The 13,037-nt window shown below is 38.8% G+C and overlaps 1 protein-coding gene across 2 annotated transcripts; it reads left to right on the top strand.

Annotated features, from left to right (window-relative positions):
• Positions 1-2,060: 2,060 nt before the first annotated feature.
• Positions 2,061-9,397, top strand: LOC131685989 (zinc finger protein 93-like). Of its 2 annotated transcripts, none has more exons than XM_058970069.1 (2): positions 2,061-2,383; positions 7,686-9,395. In XM_058970069.1, exons 1-2 carry the CDS (start codon positions 2,280-2,282, stop codon positions 9,118-9,120), a joined length of 1,539 nt encoding a protein of 512 aa, XP_058826052.1. In that variant the 5' UTR covers positions 2,061-2,279; the 3' UTR covers positions 9,121-9,395. The 2 variants fall into 2 exon arrangements, with proteins under 2 accessions (XP_058826052.1, XP_058826053.1); XM_058970070.1 differs by lacking the exon at positions 2,061-2,383 and adding an exon at positions 5,546-7,253 and having other exon boundaries at positions 7,686-9,397.
• Positions 9,398-13,037: the final 3,640 nt, after the last annotated feature.

Below are 13,037 nucleotides of genomic sequence, written 5' to 3'. Positions count from 1 at the left end.
CCGATATTTTGTTATTCCTACCGAAAACTACCGATTTTTATTGATTTTGGACACATCCTACTCAACATTCATTTTTTGGGTTAGATTTGGTCAGATATCTGTGTTGTCAGTATTTTACAATTCCAGTTCAATACTACGTTTTTGGGACAACAACCCGGCCTACCGATAACTACCGGTAAACTTTTAGTGACCCTACCGATATTAAGGAATTCTATCTGGTCACCCTGATTGTACATCTATCAAAATAGAAATTTGAATTTTCGTTAGAATTTAGTTCAATCGTGATTGTAAGGTGCATTCTAGAGTATATGTATGAGTAAAAACATGCTTTAGAATTATTTCATCTCTTTGTTTCGAAATGCACATCTTTTGATAAACAAATCCAACGATCGACGTACGGTTTGTTTTCAAAATATAATAGGAGTCATTTAAAATGCTGCCTGTGGAAGCGGTTGCCAAAATTTCAGTGTAAAAATCAACATAAAGAGACTGTTGCCGTTTTGACTGATTTTCACTCTTCGTCTCTTTCCCTATTCTCTTTGTCCGAATGGTTTGACCGGGATGCCGGATGCCAGTTACCCGCTGAGACGTCCAAAAAATTGTTTCAAAATCAACACGGGTCCAACGATGGACGTTTGTTGAACGGTTATTTGGACGTTGTCCAAATTGGTCCAACGAACGGCCTTGATTGGACGATTTTGAAACCAACCGTTCTTAGAGGGTACCTCCCTCTAAGAAAGGTTGGTTTCAAAATCGTCCAATGAAGGACGTTTGTTGGACCAATTTGGACAACGTCCAAATAACCGTAAAACAAACGTCCTTCGTTGGACCCGTGTTGAACGATTTTGAAACAATTTTTTGGACGTCTCAGTGGCAGGGTGGCCAGATAGAATTCCTTAATATCGGTAAGGTCACTAAAATGTTACTATGTCTTAATTGCCGCAAGGTTCTACTGTATCGATTTTGTTGGCTATTTTCGGCAAATTTGAGACTAAGAGAAACGAAAGCAATGAAATTGAAAGACGGATAGGTATTCTAGAGCGAATCAGTTATAAACTTAGAACGGAAAACTAGAACTAGGCAGGCTCATATGGGCATGATCGAAAGGAAATGTGTGTGCGGAACGAAAAAATAAATAAGTAGTTCAATCACAATAGGATCGGTGCGACACCGATAGCTTGGTGTCGATTGAATGCATACGTCACGGCTTGATGCTAGCAGAAAGGGAGAAGAATGATCGCATGGTCGTTTTAGGCGAGGATTCGTGAAGAATATTTGCCGGCGTCGGCGGTAAAACATGATGATGAGTTATGTTCTACCATAGACCATGCGGTAGACTTGGGTGGAACGCCCAACTCCTACTATGCAGAAGGCAAAAAATTCTTCACATTTCCTTTCGATCATGCCCATATGAGCCTGCCTAGTTCTAGTTTTCCGTTCAAAGTTTATAACTGATTCGCTCTAGAATACCTATCCGTCTTTCAATTTCATTGCTTTCGTTTCTCTTAGTCTCAAATTTGCCGAAAATAGTCAACAAAATCGATACAAGGTCACTAAAAGTTTATCGGTAGGCCGGGTTGTTGTCCCAAAAACGTAGTATTGACATAAAATTGTAAAATGCTGAAAACACAGATCTGACCAAATCCAACCCAAAAAATGAATGTTGAGTAGGATGTGTCCAAAATCAATAAAAATCGGGGGTGGGCATAGCGTAGTTGGTAAATCAATTGCCTTGTACGCAGCGCACCTGGGTTCGAGTCCCGATCCCGCACATAGGGTTAGAAAATTTTCACAATAGATTTTTATAACCCGAAGAGGCGAATGACCTTAAGGTTAAAACCTCTATAATTGAAAAAAAATCGGTAGTTTTCGGTAGGGATAACAAAATATCGGTAGTTTTGCCTTGGTCATCTGTGAATCGGTAGGGAAGACCAAAATCGGTAGGACTACCGATAAATCGGTAGGTCTGGCCACCCTGCTCAGTGGGCTGGTATTTCGACTCCAGTGACACAACAGATTCCAATTAGAATGTGTCAATTGGAATCGGTTGTCACTGGGGCCAGATTACGAACTAAAACCAGCCAGCATTTCGGCTCATTTTCTTGCTGAAGTTTACTAGGTATCTGAAACTGGGAGGTAATTCTTGTACCTATTATTAGGTACTTTTTTTTTAACCGTGTGCATTGTCTCATGACAAAACGACAGTAAATTAGTTCACGAGTGTTTTCTTTAATGAGCGATCAATTTGAGTTTGTTTTACGATTGAACATTTGAGTTTCATGGAGCTTGTGAACGGACTTTCGACCCCAATTACGGCAGAGGAGGAAATTACCGAAGGAATCAACGGCACTGAACACCGTGAAGCAACGATTTCACCGAATGGGTATGATATGTTTTTATTTACTACCAGAGATGCCAGGTACTTTTTTCAAATGTCTGCAATAATAATTTTAAAAGTCTGGGAAGTACAAAAAATGTGCGGCAAGCTAGTGTAACCAAAAGCCTTTATATTCAAAAATCTGCAAATATCTGCAACCAAACTAAAAAATCTGCAAATATCTGCAACCAAACGGAAAAATCTGCAAATATCTGCGTCATCGAAAAAATCTGCAGCTTAAATTAAAAGTCTGCGAATTTGCAGACTTGTCTGCAAATCTGGCATCTCTGTTTACTACGGCTTGTGTTGAGCATCAACGGACAATAGGGCCCCTTACACGGGGCGCTAGTAATGTCATTACTGATCAGTAATGTCACTTTTAATGATCGTGTAAGGTGAGTAATGACGGAATTCCCATACAATTCTAGTAATGACACTACTTAGTAATGACACTTTTATTGCGCGTGTAAGGGCCCCTAATATTTTAAGAGTACTTATTCCAAAGGTTCTAAGTGACATTCAGCTCGAAGTGGGAAAACGAAGATAAAGTTTCAGGGACCTAAAAAATCCTATTTGAGAACAAATGTGTTTTTATGGAACAATTTGTTTTTAAACCAGCTTTTTTTTCTTTTTTTGTAACTTTATTTGTACTTTATGTATTTATTGCCATCCAAATAGCTTCCTTGGCCTGATTCAAAATCTGTATTAACAGGTTATTGTGCTCAATAAAAATGCGAATTAGATATAGTCTATGCTTTTTAGGTAAATAATACATAATAATATGAAATGTTCAGTGCTATGTAGTTTTTAAACCCTTTAGTAAGATGCGTCGTTTTTAAACCCTTTAGTAAGATGCGTCGTTTTTAAACTTATAGGACCTTTTCCATAGGACTTTGTGTCGGGCCCAAGAATCCTACGATGCTGCAAATAAGGCTTTTTTCCAGCAAAAATAGCACTCACGATGAATAATATTTTTTTCAAGGTTTTCGATGAATTGATTACCGGACTACTAATGTTCTCTATTGCTATGGTAAATAGTTGCACTGGATTTAAAAGAAGTCTTGGACAAAAAATTGCGGGAAACTTTAATTTATATTAAATTATAATTTATTTTATTTTACTTTACAAATTCAACTTAAAAAAAATATGGCGCATGAATATAAAAAAATAATTTGTTTTATTTTGATGCTTAGAAAAGTGTCACTATGTACCTAGGTGCAGTGGGAAAACATAGAATGAAATGAATCTTGCGTCGTTTTTGCAAGGTAATTACAATTTTGGATCGGCTTCAGAAGCTTTGAAATATTTCACGGATTATGTCTTTCAATTTATAGGGTCTTAACTTTACCTGGGGAATGATCCATTTTCAATACAATTTAAGAACCTCTCTTTGTTTACTTTCTCATTCGATTATTATGACGTCACTATAATGGTGTTTGCCAATTTTCCAGTACATGTCGAAAGTCGACGGTTTTAACTAGAATATTATGCAAAAAGTTTACCAGTAAATGTGGAAACGACCGAATAAACAGAAGAGCAAGATAGCAAAGAGAATCTCTCATTGATACTTACGAACCAATCTAAATTTTCTTCAGAATTATGTGAAAAATTTCAAAACGATTTGTACGGTAGATTTCGAGTTATGATGTACACCGCAAAACAAGGTTTCGACGAGGCGCCTCACTGTCATTCGTTCAACTTTCCGTATTTTGCGATGAAATTTTGAGAAACTTAACTTCCCCACCAGGGTTGCCAAAATTAAATCTGTATTTTTATCCTAAAAAATCTTTTCATCTGTATTTACTCTTCGAAAAATCTGTGTCGGTATCTGTAACGAATCAGTTGACTTGTTTAACATTTTGGTGGATTATCTATCGGAGATATTAATTTCGGTGGTTTAAATGAGTCAAGCAAGGACCTTTTCGCCATAAAAACACTACAAATCGTTCTGATATTTTGCATCCAGAAACTTGAACTTTACCGATGTGCACAATGGAAAAATAATTTTCTTCTTCATTTAATGACTTTTGTTGATATATAATGTTACATACATTAAGTCGACCAATGAAGCTGTCGAATTTTCGGACAAAAAATTGACAATTAACAAAGTCACAGAGCATTACAATTAACGTTTCCGGAAGTAGACTTCAGCCAGGCGTTTGCTGGGTGCTAACCTGAGTGTATTACAAAACCTTTACCTTTCAGAATAAGCGACCACTCTCAAAAGTGAAGATTTTTTAATTAGGCTGTGCACGCGGACGAAGTCGACATAAACACAGAGAACAGACATCCATGTCTGCAAATCTGGCATCTCTGTTTACTACGGCTTGTGTTGAGCATCAACGGACAATAGGGCCCCTTACACGGGGCGCTAGTAATGTCATTACTGATCAGTAATGTCACTTTTAATGATCGTGTAAGGTGAGTAATGACGGAATTCCCATACAATTCTAGTAATGACACTACTTAGTAATGACACTTTTATTGCGCGTGTAAGGGCCCCTAATATTTTAAGAGTACTTATTCCAAAGGTTCTAAGTGACATTCAGCTCGAAGTGGGAAAACGAAGATAAAGTTTCAGGGACCTAAAAAATCCTATTTGAGAACAAATGTGTTTTTATGGAACAATTTGTTTTTAAACCAGCTTTTTTTTCTTTTTTTGTAACTTTATTTGTACTTTATGTATTTATTGCCATCCAAATAGCTTCCTTGGCCTGATTCAAAATCTGTATTAACAGGTTATTGTGCTCAATAAAAATGCGAATTAGATATAGTCTATGCTTTTTAGGTAAATAATACATAATAATATGAAATGTTCAGTGCTATGTAGTTTTTAAACCCTTTAGTAAGATGCGTCGTTTTTAAACCCTTTAGTAAGATGCGTCGTTTTTAAACTTATAGGACCTTTTCCATAGGACTTTGTGTCGGGCCCAAGAATCCTACGATGCTGCAAATAAGGCTTTTTTCCAGCAAAAATAGCACTCACGATGAATAATATTTTTTTCAAGGTTTTCGATGAATTGATTACCGGACTACTAATGTTCTCTATTGCTATGGTAAATAGTTGCACTGGATTTAAAAGAAGTCTTGGACAAAAAATTGCGGGAAACTTTAATTTATATTAAATTATAATTTATTTTATTTTACTTTACAAATTCAACTTAAAAAAAATATGGCGCATGAATATAAAAAAATAATTTGTTTTATTTTGATGCTTAGAAAAGTGTCACTATGTACCTAGGTGCAGTGGGAAAACATAGAATGAAATGAATCTTGCGTCGTTTTTGCAAGGTAATTACAATTTTGGATCGGCTTCAGAAGCTTTGAAATATTTCACGGATTATGTCTTTCAATTTATAGGGTCTTAACTTTACCTGGGGAATGATCCATTTTCAATACAATTTAAGAACCTCTCTTTGTTTACTTTCTCATTCGATTATTATGACGTCACTATAATGGTGTTTGCCAATTTTCCAGTACATGTCGAAAGTCGACGGTTTTAACTAGAATATTATGCAAAAAGTTTACCAGTAAATGTGGAAACGACCGAATAAACAGAAGAGCAAGATAGCAAAGAGAATCTCTCATTGATACTTACGAACCAATCTAAATTTTCTTCAGAATTATGTGAAAAATTTCAAAACGATTTGTACGGTAGATTTCGAGTTATGATGTACACCGCAAAACAAGGTTTCGACGAGGCGCCTCACTGTCATTCGTTCAACTTTCCGTATTTTGCGATGAAATTTTGAGAAACTTAACTTCCCCACCAGGGTTGCCAAAATTAAATCTGTATTTTTATCCTAAAAAATCTTTTCATCTGTATTTACTCTTCGAAAAATCTGTGTCGGTATCTGTAACGAATCAGTTGACTTGTTTAACATTTTGGTGGATTATCTATCGGAGATATTAATTTCGGTGGTTTAAATGAGTCAAGCAAGGACCTTTTCGCCATAAAAACACTACAAATCGTTCTGATATTTTGCATCCAGAAACTTGAACTTTACCGATGTGCACAATGGAAAAATAATTTTCTTCTTCATTTAATGACTTTTGTTGATATATAATGTTACATACATTAAGTCGACCAATGAAGCTGTCGAATTTTCGGACAAAAAATTGACAATTAACAAAGTCACAGAGCATTACAATTAACGTTTCCGGAAGTAGACTTCAGCCAGGCGTTTGCTGGGTGCTAACCTGAGTGTATTACAAAACCTTTACCTTTCAGAATAAGCGACCACTCTCAAAAGTGAAGATTTTTTAATTAGGCTGTGCACGCGGACGAAGTCGACATAAACACAGAGAACAGACATCCATGATCGAACAAAAATATTTAAAAAACGTGTGTAAACATTTGAATTAATATACGAAAAACACTAGCGCCGCCACACCAACCTATCCCAACTATCCGTCAAATCGATTCCGGAACCGGTTCGAAATCCTCGATGGATTCAGCATGGAATCTAGCTCAAATGCGTCAACCGATTCCGACTCTATCGGTTGACGCATTTGAGCTGGAATTCATGCTGGAAGTCCGAATCGGTTCCGGACTAGTTTGACTGGGTAGAGGAATAACCGCTGTCAATTCTGTCGCACTCAGCCACAAAAAAACATGACGACAGTAGCGCACCTGGTTTAGATATCCAAACTACCTTCGAAACCGTTAGAGATTTTACACAAGTTGAATGCTGAAGATGGACGTCTGTTCTCTGTGACATAAATAATGACTTTTACTGTGAGCCGGGTTTACCAACACTGCCATTAAACTGTGAAGCAATGTTTGTCAACACGGCTGACAGTAAAAGTCATTTTTAAGTCGACTTCGTCAGCGTGCGCAGCCTATTTAGAGGGCTAAGCTGAAAGAGACACAGAGGTATTATTGAAACTAAGAAAATATTTCTAAAATAGGTTTGGTAACATCACTTCTCAAAAATCTGTATATCTGTACATACATGCAAAAATCTGTTTATCTGCACATACAGATTCTTGGTCTGAAAATGGCTGAAAAATCTGTATAAATACAGATTATTCTGTATTTTTGGTAACCCTGTTCCCCACCCTTTTACGACCAGATATACAGAGATTTAAGGTGTTCAATGATATTGACAGCACAAGTCTGATGGATATAACTAGTTTTGTTCCAGTACCCGATTCTTATACCGGAGCAAAAAAACTTACTCTTGCTAATTTTCAGAAGAATAAACCGACCTTTCTCCTTGTATATTACGGAGTACTTTCAGTTTTCTGGATACTGGAACAAACCTATCGTTTCATGTAAGCAAATACTTATTTTCTTCTTTTTTAGCACTGATACTAACAGCAGTCTCTCAATACTGTCGGAATCACAGTGGGAGTTTAGGGATCAGATAGACATGTCTTCAAAGCAACGGAAGCAAACCAACAGTGAGATATGTGGACAAGCATCCCTTCAGAATTGTCCCCTGGGGCGAGCTGTGTTAACCGACACTGACAAGCGGCCGTACAAATGTGATACGTGTGACAAATCATTTAATAAGGAGAGTGCCTTGAACAGACACAGAAAGATTCACAGTAATGAACGACCGCATAAGTGCGAGATATGTGACAATGAATTCGTTCAAAAGCAGCGCCTAAAGCGCCATATGGTAACTCACATTGGTGAACGATCGCACAAATGCGAGATATGTGGCAAAGGATTTGTCGAGAAATCGTTAATAAAACAACATATGGTAACTCACACTGGAGAGCGACCGTATAAATGTGGTATATGTGACAAATCATTTAAACATCAGAGTACACTATCTTTACACACAAAGAATCATAGTGATGCACAACCTCATAAATGTGACATATGTGGTATAGGATTCCCTCAGAAGTATCTGCATAAGCTACATGTGTTAACTCACACTGGCGAGCAACCGCACAAATGCGAGATATGTGGTAAAGGATTCATTCAGAAGTCGTTAATGAAATTACATATGGTAACTCACACTGATGAGCGACCGTATAAATGTGATATATGTGACAAACTATTTAAATATCAGAGTACGCTAATTTTGCACACAAGGAATCACAGTAATGAACAACCGCATAAATGTGAGATATGTGGTATAGGATTCCCTCAGAAGTATCTGCATAGGCGACATGTGCTAACTCACACTGGCGAGCGACCGCACAAATGCGAGATATGTGGCAAAGGATTCCTTCGTAAGTATCCGCTATTGTGTCATATGATAACTCACACTGGTGAGCGGCCGCACAAATGCGAGATATGTGGCAAAGGATTCCTTGGTAAGTTTCAGCTTATACAACATGTGTTAACTCACACTGGCGAGCGGCCGCACAAATGCGAGATATGTGGCAAAGGATTCGTTGAGAAATCTCATAAGAAACAACACATGGTGACTCACACTAGCGAGCGACCGTATAAATGTGATATATGTGACAAATCTTTTAAACATCAGAGTTCGCTAACGTTACACACAAAGAATCACAATAATGAACGACCGCATAAATGTGAGATATGTGGCAAAGGATTCCTTCGGAAGTGTCTGCTTGAGGAACATGTTTTAAGTCACACTGGCGAGCGACCATATAAATGTGATATATGTGACAAATCATTTAACCGCCAGAGTATCTTAATTTCGCACACTCATATTCATAGTAATGGACGGCATAAGTGCGAGGTATGTGGCAAAGAATTTCTTCAGAAGCGTAACCTGAAGAAACATGTGTTGGGCCACACTGGCGAGCGGCCATAAAATGTGATATATGTGGTAAATCATTTAGGCGAAGGAGCTCTTTGAACAGATACAGAAATGTTTACAGTATCGGAAAGTGTATGTGAATTTAATAATAAAAAATATTGGCCGTAGACAAACAAACTTTTTATTACTTTAGTAATGCCGATGTGGATGGACATGATAAAATTTGCTTGTTAGTGATTAAAACACTTACGTATGAATTTTTCGATATTACATGTAGAAATAAGTCTTTAGTTTATCTGCTCTCTTTATTGGAGCCAAAATAAGTTAACTGCCCTGCACAATCTAGATCTTGAATACATTCTTATAGCACTTGAAGCACTAATCTTTTTCTACTGATCTATGATAGATTAGTTATGGTTCAAACAATTGGTTACAAAAAATCGTAAAATCGGGTTTATCTATCACACAAGTGAAATATTGGTCAAAACAGTAATTGTGTAACCTGTGTGGCTAGTTTAGACGTTCAAAGCTTGCTATTGTGAACTTTCGAAATGGCTAAAATAATAGTAGTATGAAACTACAAATTTTGTGTATGCAGTAAACTACTTCAGGGATACGGTAGATGGTAACTACAACAACTCAAGACATTTATATTGCAAACAACAAGCTATAGAATCGTACATTCTGTGGGGAATTTAGCCTATACATATGAGTCAAACTGAAAACAGTAAAATGTTGGTATATTTAACCCATTCATGCCCATGTTGTTTGTGGACAACAACGTTTTTAAACAGCTATAACTTTTGATTGGGACGAGATTTACTCACAAAAACAAGTAAGGCTCATTAATGTGATTATTGCCTTTCATGTGAGTACTAACTGTTACAAGGATCAGCTCTAGAACTGAAGTTATTGCAATTAGTCTGATTGGATTCCGATGGAGCAGTGCTGCCAGGAACAGTCTACGTTGACGACGGAAAATGATTTTTTCATATATCTTCGTTATGGTGCAATATTGTTGAAAACTGATAAAACTTATGAATTTAGACTGTCGTTGGCTACGTTTTCCACATAATTGGACTATTGTAATTATTCTAGGAGAATTGTATTGAGCATTAGAAGGTAAAAATTGACCAGCTTCTAGCACTGCCATGGAAGCACATATCTTTATGAAAATAGGCTTTTCGTGTTTCTTGACCCCACCGTTATCAAGGAAAAATAGTTTTGAAACCCTACATGCACTAGAAAAAAGTTGGGCATGAAAGGGTTAAGTTGATCAACGCGAGAGAAACTAATGAGCTAGGAAGAAACTTTGAAAGACTTGCGAGATTCTGAACGAGATAGCAACATGATGATGTGTGCATGCGAGCATCGGGTTGTTTTGATAGTTCCGAAATTGTCGACCGCTCATTCTTCTGCTGCAAGAGTATGTTTTCGCTGTGTATGTAAGAATCGCAAATGAGCGAGCGAGAGCAATATTCCGATGCACACAAAATAATACCTACAGCTCGAATCGGAATAGGAATTTGAGGATGCACTCGACAACATTTGCCGCAAATAGAAACTAACGGAGAACGCTCGAAATTCACGACCCTTTTTATCGAAGAGAAATGCTCATTGGCACCATTAGTTGGATTAAAATAGGTTTTAAGTAGTTGATGGAATATTAATGGTTGTAACACAGAGAACAGACGTCCATCTTCAGCATTCAACTTGTGTAAAATCTCTAACGGTTTCGAAGGTAGTTTGGATATCTAAACCAGGTGCGCTACTGTCATCATGTTTTTTTGTGGCTGAGTGCGACAGAATTGACAGCGGTTATTCCTCTACCCAGTCAAACTAGTACGGAACCGATTCGGACTTCCACCATGAATTCCAGCTCAAATGCGTCAACCGATAGAGTCGGAATCAGTTGTTTTCTTTGAGCTAGATTCCATCCTGAATCCATCCAGGATTTCGAACCGGTTCCGGAATCGATTTGACGGATAGTTGGGATAGGTTGGTGTGGCAGCGCTAGTGTTTATCGTATTTTAATTCAAATGTTTACACACGTTTTTTAAATATTTTTGTTCGATCATGGATGTCTGTTCTCTGTGGTAAGATCTTACGGTAAGCAGCCCACCCAACACCCACGTAGCACGCAGCCATCCACAACATGCAATAGTTTCCGCCACCCGCTACTGGTAGCGCATATCGAATAAAGTAGGCAGCCATGGAGGGTGGCGATAACCACACAACTATAAAGACAGAATGGGGCGGAATGTCACTATGTGGACAACTGAAAGAGGCATCGGTCAAGGTCGAAGTGAACGACCAGGACTAAAAAACGCCAGTAACCTGTCAACCACCTAGCAAAGCAGTACAGAAAAGTTTTGAAGTTAAAAGCAAAGTTTTAAGTTGGAGATAGAATTGTAATTGAATATTGAATATAGTTTTGAGTAACGAAATAGGAAGCGAATAAGGTGAAGACAACCAGGTAATGGCCCTTCCAAGTAGAACTTCCCATACCAACCCGACCGTACCCACCGCCATATTTAAAGTACTACCCCAACTGTTCCAACAGGATCCTTCGGTTTACCCTTGGAAACCTTCAGATCGTGCTAAACCACTGTGAACGCCAACGGATACGACGACGAGGAAGCAGCGACAGCTGGGGCCCCGAGTCATCGCCACGTGTAGTGCGATCAGCGGAATCCGAGGTAGGAGTAGCCTAAGAAAACGGGTGGAAAAGTGCGCAACCAATAGAAATATAGAATAAAAGTGACATCGATATCCGGAATAAACGTATCCTGTCGGATTAGTTGAGCTAGGGGCGAACTCGGTGTCGCTCGCGTTTTCAGGCAAATTTTGACAGGAACCGAGCAAAACCCTGACATAACTCGGACATAAACTGTGCAAGGATCCTGGCAATTCCTACCTGGTAGAATTTAGCACGAATCGAGCAAAACATCTGACAAATATGTGGCAGGAAGCGTACAGAGATCTTGGCCGTACATTCCTGGCTAGATTCTGGATAAAAGTGAGCAGCATCGGTTGGTTTGACCCCCGGTCAGCGTGGCAAGCAGAAAGTTAGCAAAAGTTGAGCAAAGCGAAATTGATGCTGGCAGAGTTTCTGCGAGCATTTTGCGCGACTTGTGCGAGAATTCTGGCAACGAATTCGCTCAAATGCAACAACCGTTTCTGACAGAAGCGGTTAAACCAACCGATGCTGCTCTCTTTTATCCAGAATCCAGTCAGAAATGTACGGCCAAGATCTCTGCACGCTTCCTGCCACATCGTTGTCAGATGTTTTGCTCGATTCGTGCTAAATTCTACCAGGTAGGAATTGCCAGGATCTTTGCACAGTTTATGTCCGAGTTATGTCAGGGTTTTGCTCAGTTCTTGTAAAAATTTGCCAGAAAGCGCGAGCGAAACCGAGTTCGCCCTAGCTCAACTAACCCGACAAGATACGCGCAGAAATCTGACAGCGCTGCCAAACCAAGGCTTACAGAAATCTAGCAGAGCGGTCTCTGCCAGAAAATTTGCTCACTGGGCCGGGTTGGTGTTTGCAAGTGGGGCATCTCGCCTCCCATTAGATAGCCATCTGCCGTGGTAATGTGGGTATTGCTATACGCCGTATCCCAATTAAGCTCAGCCGGAAATGAACCGGAATTCTGGCTGGTTCGTATTCCGGCTCCAGCGACACAACCGATTCTAATTAGAATCGGTTATGCCACTGGAGCCGGAATACGAACCAGCCAGAATTCCAGTTCATTTCCGGTTGCACTTTACCTGAATGTAGAGATAGGGATGCCAGTTGCCTCCCACTGAGACGTCCAAAAAATTGTTTCAAAATCGTTCAACACGGGTCCAATGATGGACGTTCGTTGAACGGTTATTTGGACGTTGTCCAGATTGGTCCAACGAACGTCCTTCATTGGACGATTTTGAAACCAACCGTTCTTAGAGGGCTCCCTCTAAGAACGGTTGGT

This window comes from Topomyia yanbarensis, chromosome 2 (genome assembly GCF_030247195.1).
Source record: "Topomyia yanbarensis strain Yona2022 chromosome 2, ASM3024719v1, whole genome shotgun sequence".
Lineage (NCBI taxonomy): Eukaryota > Metazoa > Arthropoda > Insecta > Diptera > Culicidae > Topomyia > Topomyia yanbarensis.
The sequence above is the reverse complement of the archived record's forward strand: the minus strand, read 5'-3'. Positions and strand labels throughout refer to the sequence as shown.

Bases quoted from the DNA above. Each gene is read 5' to 3' on its own strand.
- LOC131685989 (XM_058970069.1), top strand. From the start codon at position 2,280: ATGGAGCTTGTGAACGGACTTTCGACCCCAATTACGGCAGAGGAGGAA. The intron at 2,384-7,685 runs GTATGATATGTT...CTTCTTTTTTAG, and splicing joins GCAACGATTTCACCGAATGG to CACTGATACTAACAGCAGTC.